Source organism: Oculina patagonica, chromosome 9, assembly GCF_052425735.1.
Source record: "Oculina patagonica isolate OP01 chromosome 9, crgOcupat, whole genome shotgun sequence".
NCBI lineage: Eukaryota > Metazoa > Cnidaria > Anthozoa > Scleractinia > Oculinidae > Oculina > Oculina patagonica.
Genome location: NC_135766.1, coordinates 20,707,450 through 20,730,755, shown reverse-complemented (window position 1 = coordinate 20,730,755; position 23,306 = coordinate 20,707,450). Strand labels below are relative to the sequence as shown.

General features: G+C 39.2%; 3 protein-coding genes across 3 annotated transcripts; 2 read left to right on the top strand and 1 right to left on the bottom strand.

Moving 5' to 3' along the window:
• Window positions 1-3,900: 3,900 nt before the first annotated feature.
• LOC144666046 (uncharacterized) lies at window positions 3,901-6,143 on the bottom strand. The gene has a single exon (XM_078527400.1). The coding sequence runs from the start codon at window positions 5,888-5,890 to the stop codon at window positions 4,814-4,816; it is 1,077 nt and encodes a 358-aa protein (XP_078383526.1). The 5' UTR covers window positions 5,891-6,143; the 3' UTR covers window positions 3,901-4,813.
• Window positions 6,144-13,106: 6,963 nt separating this feature from the next.
• Window positions 13,107-14,666, top strand: LOC144665876 (uncharacterized). The gene has a single exon (XM_078527157.1). It carries the CDS (start codon window positions 13,231-13,233, stop codon window positions 14,491-14,493), a length of 1,263 nt encoding a protein of 420 aa, XP_078383283.1. The 5' UTR covers window positions 13,107-13,230; the 3' UTR covers window positions 14,494-14,666.
• A 6,390-nt stretch (window positions 14,667-21,056) lies between these two features.
• On the top strand, window positions 21,057-22,362 carry LOC144666454 (uncharacterized). The gene has a single exon (XM_078527895.1). It carries the CDS (start codon window positions 21,316-21,318, stop codon window positions 21,829-21,831), a length of 516 nt encoding a protein of 171 aa, XP_078384021.1. The 5' UTR covers window positions 21,057-21,315; the 3' UTR covers window positions 21,832-22,362.
• Window positions 22,363-23,306: the final 944 nt, after the last annotated feature.

Sequence of the window (23,306 nt, the reverse complement as noted above, 5' to 3'; positions counted from 1 at the left end):
CAGAACGTAAAAAGAACGTTAAAGAATTACCCCTTATGTACGCGGAGTTGTTCTTATTTTATTTTAAACACCGTTGAGTTCCGAAATTTTCCGAAATTTGGGGAAATTTCTTTTCCCCAAAAGGAGTGACCCTCGAAAAGTAACAACTATCGAAAGGTTGTGACCACAAACATGACTTGACATGTTATGAGGAAAAAAATGGAAATAACAAATACAAAAAGCTGTATCAAAATGATATATCTGATATTTGTTTTACATGACTCTCATTTCAAATGCCGTTTTTACTCTGTTTTCATATCATAAATTCTTTTCAAACGCAACATTTATTGTTTTCTCGTCTTCATTTACTGAGAAGATTTTTTTTTTTAATTTTATTAATATGGTTCGGTACACATATACCGCGGTACACGTTTAATGTTAGCTGCCCGAATGTGTCGATAGAAAATTCAACGCTGCTAATTCCGAAAGCAAAGAAGGCCGTTACATTCGAAAGGTTTCCCAATAGGTGGGCTATCTCGTGGCCCTTAATTTCTGCGGGCTCTATTTTTCGCGATTTTGCGAATTGTTAAAATCCGCAGAAAAAGGTTTCCGCAAAAAAAGATAAGTGCAAAAATTTATTCAATAGCAGGCAGTACTTTATGATCATCTTTACAAGTACATCAATAGAACATGCTGTCATGTTGGTGCTTTTTAAAACGTCTGTTTTTGACGTTTCGTTTTAATATCGGTTGGGTCAAAAACTAGAACATGCTTGAAATAACTTGGGAGAAAATGAGACGAATTGAAGTTAATCATAATCAATTGACAGAGCAGTCAGCCACCCTTTGGCAGTTACTCAAATAGAAAAAAAAATGAAAATGTAATTTCAAATTAAAGATCTTAATGAATAGATTTGCTGAAGATAGATTTCTTCCCTGGAAGAAAAAATCGCAAAAATTGGTCCCCGCTCCTCGTGCGTTGCACGAAGATATAAAATAAATGAAATAAATCAATCAAACAGTATAGACGAATAAAAAAAACCTAGAAAGTACTTTATTAGCGTCTTCTTTAAAGTGTTTCAAAAAAAGTTTAGTCGATCTACGAAGTTTGAGTTTTTTAGCTAGAAAGGGACTTCGATAGAGCGTTTTTACATGACGTCACGGCGGCCTTTTGGTGTTAAAAACAATGACACGGCGGCCATGTTGGTGTACCAAGTCAATCCTGTAGGACTTGAAGTCTTTTCTTGAATTTCTTATATCAACGTTTTTTTTTTGTTCCAATTAATTTACATAGATGCTAGCCACGTGAGTGAAAACTCTCTCTACTCCGATCCAAGAAAACTTATTAGTGAGCTCACTATTATAAATTCCTTAATTAAATTAAAATAGTAATTTATATATATATCTAAGAGATAAATTTAAATAAAGACAACAGATCACTACTAAGTAAACCACCATAGCCAGTCATTGAGTCTGTTACTTACACAAACATAACTATTAGCACTTTTCTTTACCATCTAGTCTGTAAACTCTCTAGTTAGTCAGTCTTATGGATGGTTTTCTACACTTTCGGCCTTCGTCTGCTCGGTCTGTTTGTTCAGACCTTTCAAGTACTTATACACATGTTTGGCTGTTCACTCGGCAGTCCATTCGAATCGTTGTTTCTGCAGTCTTCATATCCGTTACTTACATGAACAGTAAAAGCCGAAATATTAAAACCTATAGATTTCCGAAACTTTTTGGTTTTAATATCATAAATGGCATGCCACAGCGTTGGAACTATTCCTTCGCTTCAAAAAATCAAAATAACAAAATACCCTGTAATAAATGGGTCGTGACCACTAGTATTCTAAAGCGACGCGTATTGGGCATTTAAGAGTTCTCAGTTGTACAACTTTGTGTCCTTTCTGCACAACTAATCACCTTTGGTAACGTTTAATGAATTTCGTTGATAAGTTACTATGCAGGGGTATACCATGTCATGCACTTAAACGGCATTTTGCCAGTTCGATAATGGAGTTGTTCTTGTACTGGAAGTCAATGTAGTTCCTTTGATTTCGGATTGAGTCATATGTCCTATGAAGTGACTTAAGGCAGGTGTAAAGAAAATCCGGGAACCACCAGAGTCTCGATTTTCCCCAGGTCCACGCGTCGGCCCATTCCACCCATTCCACAGAAAGTGGGGCCAATAGCACTCTGAAAATCGGCCAAAATCGATGTCATGGAAAACGGTCAGCATTACATCCATACTAAAGCGAAACTAAAAAGAAAAAAATATCTAAAAAATTGACATCAAATGTTGCATATTTTCGAAAATATGAAAACTTTTATTATTTTCACTTCTTGTTTATAAAAAAAACTTTATAAAACCTTTTTTTCAACGTGAAAACATGTTTTCCTTAATGAAAGTGTCGTTTATTGCATGGGAGAATGTCTAATAAAATAAATAATATTCCTTTCACTTACGATGGCGATGGTACGGGTTACTCGGGTGTGTGTTCTCTCTCTCCTTACAAAGACAGAAACCAGGATGTATTACTTTACAGATTTATAGAGGGTGGGCACCTCTGTTCTTCATGGAACATTCTGCAGCCTCAATCAATATGTCGCAGAACACAGTAACGGAAGTTACATCCTTAACCATACGGTGCTTCTTGGCCTCATTTGACTCCAAGCTGCTCTTTGTCGCTTCCAAGAAAGAGAACACGAGTAACAAAGTCGCGAACACTATTAAAATAAAAGTAGGTAATCAAGTAGGTAATCAGTGATTTTATTTAAGTAACGGAAGTTACACCAAAATCTGTGGACATCAGGTTTTCAGTATCTGTTGCCCGACATTTAAAGTACACAACTAAATATTGCTGTTAGTAACAAGCTTACATACCCCCAAGTTGTTTCAAACCATTACAATCTTACTAAGAAGTGGTTCTAGTGCTTTAATTGATTACCTTCTACAGTGAGGTGCCTTGCGGACATCGTGAAAAGCGGGATTTTGGGGTATTTGTGATCTTATTATGGAAAAATAGCAAATGATACCAGCAACTTTGCACTTTGGGTAATAAACCTTTCACGTATACCCTAAGGTGGAGCTAAAAGTTTCAAGTTTCAGCTGCTTTTACGGCCACCACAGGCCTTGGACACCAAAATTGGCTATTGGCCCCACTTTCTGTGGAATGGGTGATAATTCATATCCGTCAAACAAACAATCTGGGGCCGACTTTAAACTTTGTAGCCAATTAAAGGGAATGTGTCACGAGAAGTCTTCTAAGTTTTTGTTTTAACTATGCCAGACAATGCATTACGAGTGTGCACTCACCCAATAACACAAAAAAACTTTTAAACTACAAAAGAAGGGCATAACGTCCTTCTCCAAGATGCGAAAAAAATCTTTGTCAATGGTTTTTAAGAAATGTTTTTCCAAGTAAAACTATCAAAACCTGAAAACGTCGGCCCGACATTTTCAAGTTTTAGGCCATTTCTTTCCTATGAGTCCGCAACCACACCATTTTATAGCAATTTGTTTTATTTCTTGTACATTTTTTTGGCAAGGCCAGGCCACTATGAGTGGAAATTTAATTAATACTGACACCTTTATTGGATTTTCAAGTAGCACTAACTGTTGGTGACGTTGCCGACTCTGTATTTTAATGTTATATTAGAATATAATTCGAACTGTTGTTAGTTCCTTTGTTAATTTTCATCGAGTACAAGCCTGGTTGTTGTTGGTCTGTGCGCGACTGTCCTTTAGTGGCATGTCACTGCGCGAGGCAAACCAAGGGAACAAAACATTTTTCACCTGTGTGTGTGTTATTACAAATCAATAATTCATTGTTTAGCAAACGCAAAAGCGCGATAAATATATTATAAAAAACGCAAATTAATTTGACTGCAATATAAACAGATCGAATTTCGTATTCTCGAAGATTTTTCAATTTGAATTTATTTTGATAATTTAAGATGTGGTTTCAACATTATTCAAATGTATATGTATTATCGTGCATTGGAATAATTTCCTACCAGCAGGTTTTTTAGGAAATTCTCATTATCATATTTGCTAAAAAAAAATAGGAATAAGTATTTAAACGTGGTGCCATCTTGATATACAGTGTTTGGATCAGATAAACGGATTTTAATCAGTTGAAGTCGCCAACGTCACCTTTTTAAAACTGAAACTGAACATGATCCAAGTTTTATAAAATTAATGTTAATATTTCAAAGCGAGCGGATGTATATAGTGTTCTTGCATTGTGTCGTATTTATTGTTTCCAAACGGAAAGTGATTTCGTTTGTGCTCTTCTTGTTTTTTTTTTTTTGGTTAATACATGTCTAAAATGTAGTTCTCAACAATATTCTTTGCATACTGTCTAAAAAAACCCCTCCATGTTTGTTGTTTTAGCATATACTGGCCAAGTAGCGCAAAACTACCGACGCCAAGTTTGAGTTTTTATTTTTGCAAAGCAACGAAAATAAGGTTCTACAAAGTAGGGAAATTTTTCATTTGTTTGTGTAGCGGAGGCACAAACTTACAAGCTGCAAATAAGCGTCTAAAATTTCCCGAATTTACCAAGTGAAAACTTTGTTATTTAAAAAGATGCCGCTCACAAACATGGCTATGTTATGAATTATGAGATGCCCTCATTTCAGCAATTTCCAATATGCAGATGTCAAAAGAAAAGAAAAAAAAGAAGGAGGAAAAAACATGGAAGAGTCTGTGATAAACAAACAAAGGGAAGTCCCTTTCTAGCCCATTTGTCAGTTTTTGAATGTTATCTGTTGAAACTTGTAATAATTGTTCCACAGTTGACATAACAACAATGTTGTTTAGCTTTGTCGACCTAAATGCGATTGCTCTCTTGGTTTTCTTTTGAAAACCTCAAGTATCGGCAATATTTCAAGTCTTCAATACGGTGTTCTTTGTCATCGAACTCGTTCGCCTCAAAGAGATCATTGTGGAATTTCTGTGTAGGGTTCGCGACACTCTTGTGGGCTGATTTAGACACGTGGGCGTTTTTGCCGCGTAAGGATCCAAATGTATCATCATTTGGCTCCGCTCTGGCGGTGACTCGCTTGGCAGCAAACTTGGACGGCTTTCTGGTGTCGTGCGAAGAAGTGCGAGGCGGTGCAAGTTTAAAATTCGTCACTAAGTGTGAATCAGGGGTAGTATTTGGCCTAATAAGATGTATATTTCCTGAATCACCTTGCGTTTGCAGCGAATGCATCCTAGAACTCGCATCCACGACTCGAGGCGAAAGGCCCCTTCTTGCTGTAGCTTCGTTGTTGCTTTGTCGATTTGAGGTCGAAATGTGAATTTTCTTCCTCATCATCTCTGGCGTTGTTTTCAAAAGTGGCTGTAGCATTGCCACTGGAGCTGTTTTGGACCTTTCGAGCTTTTTATGTGCAATCTCTGGCCAGTCACTCGCTTCTCTGTCGTGAATCTGTGACGAGCCAATGGACCGCGGTCTCGATTTGAGATCGTTCGACGCCGTTCTTTCGCCCAATTTTGCAGCTTGACGAGAGACATGGCGTTCGCCTTTGAGGGCGGGAAAGGTCGAAGTGTTTGCGCTGGCGACAATGTCCGATTCGTCCAGTACCTCAGGAAAGCTCTGAGTGCGTCGAAGTTTTAACTTTTGCCCATTGGTAACAGGAGTTCTGGAAGAGCGAACACCGTCGCTAGGCTCTGCATTATTCAAAGCGTGTGTTCCGTACAGTGGATCTGTCGCCAGTGCCTTCATAGATTCTCTGATTTCATCGAGTTTGCTTGCAACTCCGGCGATCTCCTTGTTGTGCATCTTTTGATAGGCGTTTATTCTGCGACGAAGAATGTGGTCTTCGTGCTCATTTAAAGTTGAAATACGTTTGGTGGTTGATGATCCAATTCGTTCGACCGGCTGCTTGTCATCGTGCGAAGACATTTGCCCTGCTTGTTTCTGTTCAGTGAAAATTGAACGCAATAACAATTTTGCATTTGCTACTTGAAATCAAATATCGATATAGAACGTCAGAATCTGTCAAGTTGTGATAGCTTTTCTGCCAACTCTGCGCGCCCGTTTTCAGTAAGCCATAAAATTACTATTTTTGCCTTTTTAAATTTCCTTTTCATTCAATAAAATCAACAACGGAAAATCCTCTTCTTTGTTCCCTCTTAAAATAATTTCCTCTATGTCATTTTTTTGTCCCTGAAAAAAGCTATACACAGGTCTAAGTGTTATTTTTATTATTTTTTAACATGCAAATTTGGAGCTTTCTGGTGTGTTTTGTTGTCGTTGCTGGGAGATATGAAAGAGCTTTTTCAATCTTATTTACCACACACTGTGCCCCAAGCGATGTCACAAAAAACCACCTGCCAAAGGAGCTGGCTATTTGTCATGTTTATTGAGCAGTCCGTATCCTGTTTCTATTGCTAAGTGTCAGACACTCCTATCCGCGATCTTCCAAAATAAAGCCGGCATAAAGATATTTGGGCTGTGACTAGATTCCAGCCCGTACGTACTTTACCCAAAAAGCCCGGAAACACCGAGAACTGTGTTTAGCCATCCATCCGTGTACAAGATTTTCTTGAAAGTGTTGCAAGGATTTCAAACAATAAAAAATGTAATTAGTGAATTAAATAACGCCTTCTTGAAAGTGCACGGAAACAGCGTTTCATACTGTCAATTTCATTTGTCGTTCATGACTAATATTACTGCAATAAAGGGAAAAATGACTCATATAAACTCTTTATTAAGAAGCGAGAGAAATTACTCAATACTTTAGAAGAACTAATTTTGTGAAAATAAGAATTCCAATCTACGTTTCGAACTCATATGCAGCTCTGAAATTGTTTGTATACTGACAATGCATTCGAATTTGTATTTATTTATACCTTTGTAAATTGAATTGCACCATAACGGCGTAGAAGAAAAAAGCTTTTGCTTCTAAACGAATGACGTACGGCTGATGGACTTCCGTGTTTAAGATAGGGGCTTAAAAGCCCTCACTTTATGAAATTGAAAATATGCACAGCAGCTCGACTGAATGTGAAATAATTAATTTTAATGCCATGTTCCTGCTGGTAATGAGAAGTGGTGGCCATAGGTCTTCTGATCACTTTTCGTCGCATTCTTAAACTTCTGATCGAAGTGTACTTCAATGGTAGAGAGGCACAGAAGTGTATATTTTTGTGTGAGGAACGGCAGGTCACTGGTATACAAAATCTTTCGCTTCTCCGGCGCCAAGATGTATGATCATCGAAATATTCTTTTGGAAACTAACTTTTTTCTTTCGATTATGTACTCATTTCACACCCTCGATGTGCGTCCGACATTCTGAGTTTCCCTTAGTGCAAGGCGTTTAAATTTGTTTCAAAAAAAATCAATGCATGCAAAATAAACTTTGAGACCCTGCAGTATTTTAATATTAACGGGCCCAAGGGGGGGGGGGACTCTCCATCAAACGGACGGGGATGCTCGTCGGAAATTTTGAAAGAAACCCCTAAAAGAGACAAACGAGACATTATGGCTAAAAATACTGGCGTTTTGGGCGTTTTGCCCGGAACACCCTAAGTGAGACAAAAATCCGAAATTTACACCCCTAAGCGAGACGACGAGCATCCCCGTCACTTTCATATGCGAGTCCCCCCCCCCCCCTCCCGGGCTTGAAGGGAACTTGGTAAAGGGTCTTTTTTGTGGAAAACCAGTCGAAGGGATCATTTAATACCGCTGTATTGGGAAATTCGTTGCTTTGTCGGCAAAATCGACGACCTTTCCATGAAACGTCACCCCTAAATGATATGTTTTGCGTCCACACATTCTGTTGACAACACAAGCCGGAACTCGTGACAGAAAAGAACATCCTCTAGTTAAATGGACTTTGTACCCTTAGATATAGATATCGAGTGGTCTTATCTTGGAACAATACGGCATGGATTGCACTGCAAAAACCCTTTTAACAATTACTACTGTTCTAAATACGGCGACTACTGACGAATATACGAAAGTTTACACTAAATGTGAGCTGGAAACAGGATAAAGGGAATCATGACGGTAGCGCAGCAAAGCAGTGAGTAATAAATTTCCTTTGGCTTAATTTTAACATAAACTTTTGACTGTGGGAAAACAGTCACTACAATCAAGATAATTCTCTTGCTAAGATATATTTCTACAGCTGAAGTTCAATCGTGTTAGCTAGCCAAATTGAATGTTCTTTGGCAAAGACCAAAAAGCTTAAATCTACCCTCAAAAGAAGAGTCAGAAACAATCGTATGCATCTTTATGATTTATTGTAGAGTGTTGAAGGATAGATATCTAAACGACCTTTGTTCTTGTTCTTCAAGTCACATGGTAGCAAATTTAGAACATGTTAAAGTTAGAGAATTTAATTGTTGTTCCTTTGTTATTATTTCGAAGAAGCTTAAACGATCCTAATTCAAAACGCTTTGTCATCTGGACATTGCATTGAGCTGCTGTTACTCATTATCATCGCTCTCTGATATGCTCAAACCGCAAGAGCTAACGCACGAGCGCAGAGGCCAAAGTCCGCATCTGATCATACTTGCAGTTTAAGTTTTATCCAATTCATAAACATGTAGAGTAGATCGAGCATAGTTGATCGTTGTTCTGCGATTCAGTTAAGGCAAAACGTTTTTTGATACATGGATTGTGGACTCACGGCAAATTTGGGATGAACAATTATTTAAATATGGGAAAAATACCTTCAGATCACATAGGAACATGTATAGGACAGGCAAACTCTCACGAGGTCTCCATTAATGGAAGTCATGGAAACGGATAATTTATTCGACCAATAAGAACACACTACGCACTAAACTTTTCATAACAAAAAACAGAACAGAATAAGATGTTCCATCGCTGTCCCAAATATCGTAAACTTGTAACTTACAAACCTTTTCCTCGATTTTGATAGTCAAAATGAGGAGAAACAAACTTAGGTAAGGGGTCAGTTTTGTTCCGAAATGCGTATCCAAACAAATTCTAAAAAGAGCATTAAAGAAGATCGGAATTGAGACTTTGTAAACAAGACTTGCCTTATAACTCGTAATTTGTCTTTCGTTGTGCCAAACGTTAATCAATTGAAAAGTGAAACGTTAATCTTGTCAAAATTATTTTTAATTCTCTTTTTTAAAGTGTCGGGAGAGTATTAAAATTTTGACAGAATATGCTGGACAATTGTAATTATTTCACTCTTTTACGTCTGGCTGTGCACTTATTTTGAATATAACTTGCCGTTAATTACTTACCCCCGACGGCAGTCTTTAAAATAGATATTGATTATCAGTTTAACTGCACAATAGGAGCAATTAAGATCTTGATTTGTGTTGAATAAGCTTCAAATGTGTATGCAAACAATTAGCCCTAATTTACTGGCCTTGTTGTTGGGCAACAAAAGATTGGGAGGGTAGACACACAGTCTCCTCCCAGTCAAATTAAACTAACAAAAGCCGGTTTCTACTATTTAAAACAAGATTAGAAGGCTTTTTTAATTTAAGGTCAAGTTTAGAAGTAGCTTATGGAAAACGATTTTTCCATCATCTTCGCCCTTTGTTGTGAGCCTGCAGAGCCGCTGTCTTTACCATTTTTTCTATTCAACTTAGGTGAAATTAATGCAACTAATGATTTTGAAAATATTGGAAAGTTTTTCGCAGCCGTCTTAGGAATCTCCGGACTGATTTTGTCACGAAATTTCATTGAGGTATCGGTTGCCTTAAGAGATGTGCTTATTGCGCCAGAGTTGATCTTACAGAAACTTTTGCTCTTTTCTTTTGATGTCAAACCAATCGCTGAATCTCTGGAATTCTGTTTCCGTAGGCGGCTAGATGTGGTTTCCTTGTAGCCTGGTGTTTCTTGCCAGTGTAGTTTGCGCTCAGTGTCTTTGCCACAGAATGGATAGCTGTTTCTTGTAAGCACCATCCTTTCGTCCGTTATGTTTGAGTCATTGAGTTGTCTTGGTTCCAGAGATGAACGCCTCATAAGTAATTTACCAGTACTCTTGCGTGTTAGTAATCCACCGCCATCCTTTCTGCCGGTTGTTTCTGGTGCATTTGAAGACGACGAATTCGTTTTGGTAAAAGTTTTATCTGGGCCTGTCAAATTTTCTGTTTCTTGTGAAGAAGCTTCCACGATTGATTCCTCCATTACTGTCGATGGAGGCCTAAGCACCGAGCGCAAAGAAGCGGCTCTCTGCAAGGCGTTAAATTTGACATATTCAAAGTTATCAGAAGTAACACCAATTTTGTTAACTGGTAACTTTGGAAGCTCGTTAATATGGAATGCATTTCCACCATTGTTCTCGCTGACAAATGGTTCAATTCTGTTTTCAATGTTGTGCTCGGACGACATTTTTATGCCTGTTCCTTTTCCTGCATCCAAAGACCTCCTCCGCTGCAACAGTAGCTGTCTTCCTGCATCTAAAGACCTCCTCCGGGTTACTAGTGGTTGCCTTACTCCATCTAAAGACCTCCTTCGGTGTCCCAGCGACTGCTGATAACCAGCTACTGCTCTTAGACGTTGCAGTGAACCAGAACACATCTCTCCGACACTAGAGCTTCGTCTACGGTCTGAGAGTCTCCAGACATTTCTTTGTTGATTTGAATTGCCGATGTCTAGCTCCTTATTATTTGCTTGATCGTTTCCGACTTTTTGGCCCGGAATACAAACACTTGGCACGGTCGAAGGCAGGTCTTCAGTGCTGAGCGAGGTAGCCTTTTCATTTTGTAATTTCTTTGACTTGTCTCTGGCTGCATCAAGTCGGCGGTCGACAGGTTTTTTCTGCTCAGAGGGCAATATATCTTCCGCAGAGATTGCGGTAACGCATTGGAGCTCTTGCATAAACTTTTGTAACTCCAAAATATCGCCATCAATACTTTTCATTTGTTTTCGCTTTTCTTTCTCAAAACGCATTAGCGTTTTCCTCAGGTCGTTATTCTGTCGGACATACGACATGGCAATGCTTGGCATGTCGTTGGGAAACTCGCTTCTCTTGACCAGATTCCTGTTGCTTGTACGACGTATCTCCGATTCCATCTTGTCAAAAAACATGCAAAACCTTTGGCCGTCTGTAATTGTTATATCTGCCAGTCGGGACTGTTCTGAACGTTTAGCTGACACTTCACACATTTTTACGGCTTCTACCTCCTTCAAACTCAATGTGCTTTGTTTCAATCAAATGGCTGAATCCAATCTATTGTTGCCGCATTCAATTCAACGGCTAATGGGTCATTATCTTTCTTTGAAATTTCATGATTTATGCTAATAATAACCCAAGCTTTACCTAGTTTTCTTATTAGTACAATAGTGTTGGAAGAAAAGGCTTTTACCCCAACGTTTTAGTTTTTTCACGCATTTACTACCTTAAATAGGATTAGCCTAGGATTAGAGTGCTTTTTGGTATTTTCGCTTGCATAAAAGAGGCGTGCAATGCTTTCATTGATTTTGCATTATTCAATGATTTCATTTAGTAAATATGGTACTGAAAACATTGAGTGGAATTAAATTTAATGGAGTAATCGGGTTCATAATTTCAAAATCGTCTCAGTGACTCTGGCAGTTGCCTAGACTAACGATCTTATTGTGTGACTCAAAGTGCGACCGAAAGGACTCATAACCAATGATGGCATTAGAGTAAGAAAGGACCGTGAAAGTATGTGTTAACATTTTGAGCTTTGCCTGCATGAGAAACTACAGAAAACTGTTTACGGCGAGAAAAGAAAATCATCAAATGCGACTAGGCGTACGTGATGATCTTGATGTTCCGACAAATTCTCTAAACAAACATATTTAAAAACGTATGAGAATCAATAATGAGAAGTAAGCAGTCAATCAAACTAACATCCTATCTATGAAAAAAGGAAGATTGTATAAAAATACTTATGGAAGCAAATTATTTGTAAGGACCGAAAATAGCAAACTGCTAGGGAAAAAAGTTATACTTTTATTATAATTTTGCGCAGGATTTGAGTTCAGATGGCTTTTGCACACTCTGGCTTTTGCAAGACAAAACCATATGTCATTTATTAGTTAAACAATGGTAGGCCCTTTCTTTTTAATTTGCATTGTATTGACTCGCGCTCAATTTGTTCAAAGTTCTTGTTCAAACTTATTGACTAGTGCTGTTTGCTCGCCCGTAGGCAAGATTATGACATTCTAATTAACTGTGGATCCGAAAACAGTCGCACATAATTACTTCAGTCATACGCGTGTTACTTGTGGAGGTCGCTTTGTTACAGTAATATGTAACCATAGTAACGAGTATAGTAAGCTACACTTATCTGAGCTGTGAAAAGCGTTTTCAGGTATCAATCTATAAATAGAACCTTAAAGAATTTTTTTTGTTTCAAACAGATGAATCTATAATACGTTAATCTTAGAGCCAGCATTCGATGATGAAACTTTTGTGCATGGGTGAAAAAACTTGTATATTAAACAGTGACGCAAAACAAAGAAAGCAACAAGTTCAAACTGACAATATAGTAATGCAGGAAAGCAATAGCACCAAACAACAAAAAAAAAAAAACTTTAAGTCATAAGTTTTTCCACCACGCGGTAAACAAAAAAAAAAATACAAAGTATTCTCGAAATCAAGATGAAATGTCCTTGATTATTACTTTCTTAATCGTGCGTGCTGGATTATCAGTTGGCATCCGTGAGGAGATGAAAGCAGGAAGAGATATTGCTGCAAGTCTCGCTAATTTAGTTATCAGCTCGTACGTGATCCACTAACTGGGGCTAAGAATACATCTTAACGCATGTTAAACGATCGAAACTGACTCTTGTCTAATTAGTAAAGATTTGAGCATTTTCAAATTCGATGAGAGCGTTAGTGCAGTTTTTTACGTTCTGGTAGTACGCGCTTGATTGAACCTTGGCGGGAAAAAAATCGATCACTCATACTTATCAGTTCTGACTTATCAGGTACCAACAGGAAGAGAAGTCTTTATTAGTCCCATGAGATCACACACTAGTTTGTTTAGTTAGGAGAACAATGTTTGTTTGGCTTATTACGTAAATCCGCACATCTATGGTCATTGCTGACAAAATATATTGAAATCAGTGACATTTGTGTCAGTTTATTTACTTTAATGCACATTTCTAAGCGCCAATATATCAACTGGCCTACGTGATAAAACTGAACGCCTGTATACAGATCACTAACGACAGAGATACGAATTAGACGAGTTAAAGTCCTTTATTCGAAAGAACAGGGTGCGTTAAAATCGAATTAATCGAGTTGGACGCATGAGAGTTTTTTCGAATACATCATGGCACAGAACCGAAGGACCATTTCTAAGATTGAGTTTAACAAACGGGTTCGTGATCTTGTATCGCGTGATAGCAACAGGCTCAGGCAAACTTTTCAGAAGTTTGACAAGGAGTGTGCTAGCCGCTTGGCCGAGATTCAAAGCATGCAGGAAAAGGTACGCCATTCCATGAGAAACTTGACGCAGGAAAAGATGCAAGCCCGGCCAGGTTCAGAGTTTGGTAATTTGCATCGCGGTGCGAGAAAGGAAAGTGAAACAGAACGAGGGAGATCTGTCCCTGACGAGCACCAAGAAGGAAGTAAGCCCGAGAGCAGAGTGCTTAGCACGGATGAAAGAATGAAGCACAATAACAAGGCGTCACTACCAGGTATTCACTTCATTCGTTCCGATCATCTTGAAGTTCCGAATCGTGGTCAGGCTAGAAGTCGGCGATACTCTTTACCGCATCCTCCGACATTTCTACCGGGAAGCCCGAAAGAAAGCCGAGCACTTCCGATCCATGCGTCCCATACGAGGACAACAATGGCTTCATCCCTGCCAAAAGAGGCTTTTATAAAACCAGGTTCCCCGAACGAAGCGTCTCTGATATCTAACATTTCTGGTTCTCCAAAACAATCTTTACGTGGAGTTAATTTGCAATACACACAAGATGCAGGGAATCGCAAAAGTGACTACAGATTGTCAGTTAGCGAGCTCCCGATTTCGTCGTCTCGAAGTGATCCCTTGTCTTCAGTTAGAATAAAATTAAGTCCACAGTTTGATCGCAAAGGTCACATTGTTGCTTCAAAAGAAACCACTGCTGGGAAAGACCATGACATTACTACCGAGTCTGATAAAGGCGATACATCTGACCAAGATAGCTTTGTTAAAGATTCCAAGAGCCCTAAAGAAAGCTGTGCTTCATTGCAACACCAACAAACCAATGAAACCAATCGTTCGTTTGACCATGCCATTGAAACCAAAACAAGAAGGGAAAACGATTCAAATTATAATGCCAAGCTTAAAACTCCTCTTAAGAGGACCCGAAGTTCCTCGCTTCCCTGTGATCCAGACTTGTTAAAGAACTTTAAACCAAGAGACAGCCACCGTTCTGTGGGCGTATCCAGGCCTAGCCGGTCGGCCAATCACGCGGGTGGTACCACACGAGCAGTGTCCCCAGGGGTTACACTCCAAAAGGGCAAAGAGACAGCTTCAAAGCCTTTTGACGAACTTTATAACTGTAGATACTTACGAACCAGCAAATTCGAAGCCATTCGACCATAAGGACCGGAAGCCATTCGGCCTTAACAAGGCTCTCCATGGAAAAACATACTGAACACATGTAGTTATATTCTATTATGAAATTTTTCTCCCAGTGGAAAAAAAAAAATAATTATTTGAAGTAAGCCACAACGCCTCGAGCACTAAACTCAGTGAAGCTACGCAACTCAGTGAAACTACTAGCACGTGCAACGGCGCACGCATAAGAACGCGGCAGGTAACCGCTGACCACGAGAGCGCCGGAAGTTGCCCGGGAGACCCAAAAAAGGAAAAAAAGAAGGAGGTTAGGTAATTTTCAGCACTTGACATGAAGTAAACAGGCCATGCAAAGGAAATTTTTTTCTCGGTTATGATTGAACTAAACGCATCGCCTTAATATATCCATCCGTTCCACCCGCCGAACACAACCAGAGCGCGCCCGAAAATTAATGGGGCATATCTGAGGATATCCCCCAAACGATATACTCACACTTTCAAGATGTGAAAATACAAGTGGGACAGTCAATACAACATCCTTCATTTCGCTTTAAACATATGTAAGGATATTTGCCCTTGACCATTATTAGTTCTTTGACTCAAGCTCCTAGTGTCCTTGACCTTCGATCATTGAAAACTGTTCACCCTTATTTAGGTATCTTAAAGTAAGGCCCTCCCTGGACGATTAAAAAAATACTTACCGCTACAGATGAGTGTTCAATTGGTTTAAATAAAAGCTGTCATTTCTTTTAAGGAACGCATCATTTTCGAACAATTTTTGAAAGCAACAAAAAACAAATTGCCATGGAAAAATGTATTGTCAACGATTGAGCATTTGCAGCAATTATAATTCTTCGTTGACAAAAAAAAACGTCTTCACAGTGCGATCATAGTTGCCTGAAGTAGGTTTTGCTCGTTTATTATCTATGTTTTGCCACGCTTTCTGTTTGCTTTTCAAGCAATGGCATCGAACTGTTTGTTAACAAAAAGGACCGTTATTGCTTTTTACGCTTTCATGCATATATTCCAGTTAACTCAAAATCTAAAGTAAACAAAAGAAAACTTGTAAAATCTTGGCCGCCGCTAAACAAGCGAGCAAGGTGGCTGGAATAAACTTTAGTTTCAACGACTTCATTAGATCTAAGTCTCACTCCGTTACGTATTATGTGACAAAAGCTCAGTTGTATGACAGACGATTGGTCCCCTAATTGGGGTCTAACTATGATGGATGTCTTTGAAAGTTTAATAGTTTAATAAGTTGTTTCAGTTTTTGTAATCAGATAATTAATGAGAGGTTCCAACCCGTTGGCCAGTCAGTAGCGTTGTTAATTATTCCCTGCATTTTATCACAGAAACTATAATTAAAGCGGCAGCTCTGAATATATACAACAAAGAAATAATGAAATTAGTTTTCTTGATACATGCGAATTTATAGCCAAAAACAAGATAAAGCATCGTAAAGAACAATGAAATATAGCGCAAGTACTTTATTGTGTATACCTGTAGGTCCAGTTTGGTAATCATACATGACATCGAATCCTAAACTCAGGAGGAAAGATATAACCTACCGTAACGCCGAGTGCAGTTCTTTTCGATTGCACTGACCGACAAAATTTTAAAACACTTCACGGCAACCTGTGAAATTTCATAAAGGTTTTCATATTAACATATGGTGGTGTTAGGATACTATGTAATCGCTTTTTGTACACTTGTACTACGTAAAGCTGTTCATCTGTCGCCGGCTACCGGTTGTTTATGTTTGTGTGAAAGCTACTTTCAGGTCCTTCTAAGTAATTTTTCCGTGCAAAGACAAAATGAGTCGAAGGCAACTGGTTATGTCGAAAAGAAGCGAAAAAGCAAAGCGTCTCAATGCAAATGAAGGCAATTTGCTCCAGAAGGAAATGGAACGCTTCGAGAAACAACACAACAAAGAAATGAAAAGCATTCTTCTCGAGAGACAGATCGCCAAAGAAGCTATGAGCGACATAAGAAGGCACAAAGCGTCTTCTCTATTGGCGGCCCGAATGGCTTTGCAGGAAAACGGTGCTTTAAACAATCACTCTGACATGAATTCCCCAACTTTGTCTAAGAAGGTATTCTGTGAGGCCAAGCAAAGCCCTGTTTTAAGCAGGAAGGTACAAGGTTTAGAAAGTCGCGATGAAAGGCCTCTTGTTCGGGAGCCTCGCCTGCCGAATCCTGCACAGAAAACGTCGAGTCTTGATAACGAATATTTAGACTTAAACTGTAATGCAACTTCATTGCCTTCGAGAAATGAACATTTTGGACGGCCTCGCACTCGAGCACAAACAATTTCCGAAGGAACCACCTCAAGCAAGCACGATGAAAGGCCTCTTGTTCGGCAGCCTTGCCTACCGAATCCTGCACAGAAAACGTCGAGTCTTGACAACAAATATTTGGAATTAACCTGTAATGAAACTTTATTACCTTCGGAAAATAATCATCTTGGACGGCCTCGCACTCGAGCACAAACATTTTCAGAAGGAACCACCGCAAGAAAGATCATACAACGTTCGGAAACATACGAGGGCACACCACTTGTTGGGAAACCTTTCCTGCCGGATCCAGCACAGAAAACGTCGAGTATAAAACCGAAAACATCAGGATACCTTTCCGTGTCTTTATTGCCTTCGAAAAATGATCATTATGGACAATCTCGTGCACGCGCCCAAACTTTCACAGAAGGAACAACAAAGGCCCAAATTGACTTAGAAGACGGGAGTTTAATTGAGAGAGAGCTGGACCCTCTAACATTTTCTACAGCAATATGATGACGAATCAATACCGAGAACAGCAAGGAAACTCTGCAGTCAAAAATATTCCTATTTTGAAAGAAAGCGTCGTAGAAGACAGCAGACCAAGAAGTCGTAGCGATAATTCAATGCTGTTTAAACGTTTGCCAACACCGACCAATCGTCTTGAAAAGAGTTATTTGAGCGCAAATGTCAGTCCCAATAGTCCCAGATCTAAAGAGAATAGCCCCGAACTGGACGGCTCCCCAAGTCTCCGCGCACAACTACCTCTATCACCCCATATAAAACGGAGAGTTAGCTTGGATGCCAGTAGACTGTTGTTGAAACAAAGTTCACTACAGCTCCCGTGCATACCGCTGACGCAACCACAGAAACGCGAACTGAGTCCGTCGAGGGGCATTGCTAAATTTCGACAGATGGGATCCGCCGCCTCAGCAGCCCAGACACTCGTGTCGCGCTATCAGCGAGAAAAAGCAATTTCCAAGGCAACGGAGAATCTCATCGCTGAGCGACAGAAAAGAGAGAAGGTGCGTCAAGAACACCAACAGATGAAAGAGGACTGGACAAAAGCTGGCCGCACTCGTACAACAGGTTTAAAAGCGAGATTCTTCACCATCGCCCAGCTTGTTATGGCTTTGAATGCCCTTAAGAAGGCAGCGAGTAGAAGACCTTCGTTCGCTGACGAGATTGAGTGATATTTAGGGTAGATTTATTTGCAACATACGCGTATATTCGTTGCATTTGCCCGTTGGATTTTTATTGCATTTTTTTTTAGCTCCAAAACAATAAAAAAAACCAACAGGCAAACCAGTGCAACGGCTATACGGCTGGGTATGTTGCAAATAAATACTCCCTTCATTATACATTTCAATGTAACATTATTGCAGTACTTAACTCATTTTGTCCCGTGCAACGGGGAAATGATAAACAAAACAGGAAGCTATTATTCTTTCTGTACCTTTGAGTTGAAAAAGAATTACTAAAAGAATAGCATTAAAAGCGCTTTAAAGTTCTGTACATAACACGAAAACACACACATCAATTTGGTCCAACATCTACGTAATAATCAACTTCAGGCCGATAAGAATGAATGAATGAAAATGAATGAATGAATGAATGAATGAATGAATGAATGAATGAATGAATGAATGAAGACTTCATTTAAGTGTCAACGGTATTTAACTTAAGAAAACTAATTGGGGACACTATTTATACATAGCTAACTTTGCATGGAAACAGGTTTTAGCATGCACACTGAATGCAATCGTCTTTAATGTTAATCCTGGTGTCTTCTCAATCTCAACTTGCATTTTTTTCGAAAATAATCGGCGTTCGAGCGATTATTTAATTAATCGTTTCTGGTTGAGCTACGCTTTAGATCTAAACAGTAGAATCACAACTCTCTCTATCAAACACGCTGGCTGCTTTTAGATTGGGCACTGGCAACACACCTTTCAGCGACAAACGTTACTTTGTAAATATTTTGTACAAAAGCAGAAAAAAATCATTTCGCATTATTGGTTGCCTAGATTGTTGTACAAACAGAGAACATGTTAGATTAGCGCTCATGGTGGATTATTTTCTTCCGATTTCTTTTGTAACGACCGGCTTATTTATGTAAATAAATCCAAATATTTGTGGATGTGGCACCTGAGATAAATTTTCTGATTATGCGTTCATCTTCTCACCATCACCGGTATGCGAAAAAATTCCGTCAAATTCCGGTTATAAGCCCTGGGCTTATACAACTCCGTAAGGGGTTTTGGGTGGGCTCATATCCGGAAGGGCTTAGAGCGAGCCACGGCAGTTTTGATCGAAATAAGTTAAAATACGTTTTTTAAGTTAAAATGACATTATAAAGCAACATTAAGCTCTGTTCAGTCCCGTCATCCAGCAGAGAGGGGGCTTATATCCAGGGGTGGGGGGGAGGGTTGCTTATAACTGGATGTATTTTTTTGTTTCCAGTTAGATGGGCCTAATAACCACGGCGGCTTATCTAAGCACGCGGACAGTTAGTTGAAAAGCATGATGAAATTTGGACATAGAAGAAAATATAAAAATAAATGTTAGAACACCGTTGTCATTAAGTTTTTGAACAGTGTTGAATTAGTATTCAGGAGTAGATATACCACGTCGCATAATCGGATGTCACAGCCATGTATATTTAAATTGTTACAATTGTAAACTTGCCCAGGGGGCGTGACCATCCTCGGAAAGCCCTCAAGGGTTTGCTGAGAGCTCCTGCCAAATTCTTGAAATCCACATAATATGGCAAATACATGATTGATTGGCCTACACGCCTGATAGCGTGACGTGACATATTTAAAAGTTTGTGACGTGATCTGTAACGCAAAAAGGTGACAGATGATCACTCAACTGCAATTAGGAAGTAAAACAGAAGCCTCTAGAAGTTCACAGTCCGTAGAATAGTCCTAAATAAGGAGAAACGATTGTGCAAGAAAACAAAATGGTGTTAACAATCGTGATCAAAACACTGAAAAAAAACTTAGACCTTGTCCTCGTACGTGATCTATGGAGAACCAAATGAGCTTCTTGCGCAAGGAAAACAGATAAATAAATGATAAAAAAAAATATAATAAATACGTCTTGCAAACAAGGGTCAAAATTGTCTGAAATAAAGGAGGTAGATAAACTAATTCGAAGGGCAACAAGAAGACAATTTCTGGTAAAAACAAAAAAAGGAGATAATGATCAGAGTAAGATATCGCAGATCCAGATCATGCGATATATAGGAGACCGGTATTGATATACTTCTGGTAACGAAGAGTTACTTGAACTCTTGCAAAATATGTCAGTAGAAAGAGTTGTTGTAGTAGACGTTATATATATATATATATATATTTTTTTTTTCTTTTCTTTTTTTTTTTAATTCCGTGTACATCAGCACGGATTCAGAATTTTGGGTCAAAACCTGAATGGCAATTGGTGTCGAGGAAAATAATGCGCCACGCATGCAAGACTCATGCAGTTTGCTTTGCCTTTGTAAAAGATGTATGGAAATTCGTGAGACTGAACAAATCTTTCGTACCAATTGTAAGATTGCAATCGTCCATGGCGAGCTTTAAAGGCAAGAGGTCCATGAGTGAAACAAAGTTAGAGATAGATTCCTTCAGGTACACGGAACAGCGGAAAGATTGTGGCGAGTAAAACGCCTGGCCAAACGGAAAAATCTGTGTAGGAACAGTCAGGGTCTCAAAGGGGGGGTCCCTGGAGCCCCGGAGCCCTGAAATTTCTGCTTTGGAGCCCGGAGCCCGATCATTTTACTGGCTGGAGCCCTGATCCTTTTTTTACTGTGGAGTCCGGAGCCCAAAGAAATTTTTCAAGGAGCCCAGATCCCAGCGTTTTGAAATTTGATCATTCGCGATCCTAGAATGTATTTTTTCTTGTTTTATGACTGCATTTTGTTTGTTTGTGGGTGTTAACTGCCACAAAGAAACATAATCTGAAGAGAGGATAGTACTTAAATTACAAGTATAGGCGTTGGGTTTAAAAAACTGATTGGAATTGCGGACGTTTTAATTTGCGGACTTGATTTAGCGTTGCAAAATAATTTTTATATCTTAAGATTGTAGACTTTAGTGGAGCCTGGAGCCCGAAAGCAGATGATATGGAGCCCTGGAGCCCTGACATTTTCGTCTTGGAGCCCTGGAGCCCTGCATTTTTTAGCCCGGAGCCCTGGAGCCCTAAACCCCTTTGAGACCCTGAGCAGTAAACCACTTATAAATCACTCATACAGAAAGATCGATGACAGCCTCAGATCGCATCTAATTTCTCCCAACTTTCTCTACAAAAAAATGTATTGAGACCGATAAGAGGAATTTGCATGTCGATATAAGGGTGACTGAAGACAATTGAGGTCGCGGTATTTTTAGCTGTTAGACACAGCTTTGTTGCCATTGGTTTATTTGACAAAAGGTACCTGTCAACAGTTCATTGGATACAGTGGTTTCCCCAAAATAAAAATTTTCGCAATGGGCAACTGCATGCAAGCTTGATAAGGTCACGTTATTTAATTTCACTGTTTCCTTCGCTTCTCTGCGCTGCCGCGTACGTGAAAATGGCCAGTCGTGAAAATCTCCCTGATGTGTTAAGCGAGTTCTTTCAAGCAATTGACGAAATGACGAATACAGTTTTAGTGCCACATCGACTGGTGGATATCCCAGAGGAGAACGAATTGCCGGCTGGAAAATGCCAGTGTTCAACCTCTAAAGATAGCTCCCTTGTCAAGCCGGGAAAAGAGCTAAACGATTCGGGGCAATACGGGACTTATCACATGCTGCTGGATATCAAGGAGGAGTTAACAACGGGAAAGAAAACGTCGGCTGAAGGATGCTTTCGTTCTCACGTTCAAGTTGTTATGGAAAGCATGAAGTATTTAACCTGCCTTGCAAAATCTCTGACGCAAAATTATTGCGAAGAGGTTTGCAGCGGAGACGAGGGAAGTGACTTGGGAACGAAAAGATTCTCGTATGGTGCGTTCGAAGATCTAGGCAAGCTAAATGGAATGAGTTCAGGACTTCAAATCCAAGAAAAACCTGGAAATATAAACAGACGAAGGAAGTCTTTGATGTGAGCTTGTGATTATGGTATAAATTTGGACCACAGGCTGCGACCATGCAAGGAAAACTTCCCTTTGCTCTGATTTCCTTTCTCTGAAACAACACGACTTTACTTGGCGAGATTTGTGCCAATATTTCTAGAATAACACACAGTATATTGCAGAACATGGCAACGGTATTTTTATTGTTAATTTTTTCGATTCTTTAGAATTACGTAGACCTATAACCAGTGTAACATACACCTTTTCCGTATCTGATTATGTTATTATATAAATTCTCGTCTAACTTGTTTGTAGCCTTCCGGAGTATAATATTTCGGCGAGAAATTTTATATTTTACTGTTATGGTGGCACTTGGCACTTCGGACTTGTACCTTAGATCTGTCTGGAGCATGCAAATTGGAAAGTTTTTTTATAAAAACATACCAAAGCTTATATTCCTAATAGCGGAACAAATGAGGTATTTTTAGAGTACGCGAAACGTGTACGAGAAATTGTAGAAATGTAGAAAAAAGAAATAAATGTTTGTTCGTGTAGAATTTTGCATTTAGCTTGCGATAACATAATCTTGAAGATCTACAGTTTGCTTCGTTGCAGAATTTTGTAGATCAGTCAACACCCATTCATCCCGCGGGAGTTCCTTGCACGTGACATTAGCTTATTTCTATCGGATTAAAAAGAGATTGAAGGTTACTGCACTACAACTTTGAAGTTTAAGAACGATTTCAGTGTTTCGACCCTTTAACGGGAGCTTAAAGAAGCCTTAATAAGTGCGTCTCAATTTCCCTGTTCTTGTCACTACCTTGCTATTCTACCCTATTAAACTTGACGTAAACAGTTATTTCGGAGTTCCCTACAATTTGATTGTAGCTTTGAACGTCGAACAATTGTGACACAGTATTTAAGGGTGACAGCTCGTCACGCATCCCTCCCTTCTGTCCCCAAAAGAAACATGTCGGATTTATAGTGTTTGTCTGAGGATTCAGTGTCGTGTGATATCAAATGTTTCTATCCAGAAACTCAAGATCAAGAGAACGAGGCCTGGAAAAATTCTCGAGAAGTGAATAAACATTCTCAACAGATCTATAAATTCACTTCCGATCCGGAAGTCTTAATATGTTAAGAAAAGAGTTTTTAAATTCAAGAAGTCCGTCAGCAATAATTAATAATCTTTCAGCATTGGATTTCTGTTTGGGGGTTAATTAAAAGGGCGTTTTTTTTGGGTAAAAATATTTGATAGAAGCTTTCGAAGAAAGCCATTTCCCTCGCCTGGTGATTCACGTCGGGTTTGGCATTGAACTTCTGGCATATTTCGTTACCCGACAAAATGTCTGCCAGCAGTAATGCGACTCGCACTTTCTTGGAAAGAGTAAAACCGTTACGCAAAGCAAGATGAACACAATCTATTCTACACACGCGGAAGCGTTTGTAACATAACGGGTTCCGCATTCCGAGGTTTCAGCGCTAACATGAAAATTAACGTCGAGGGT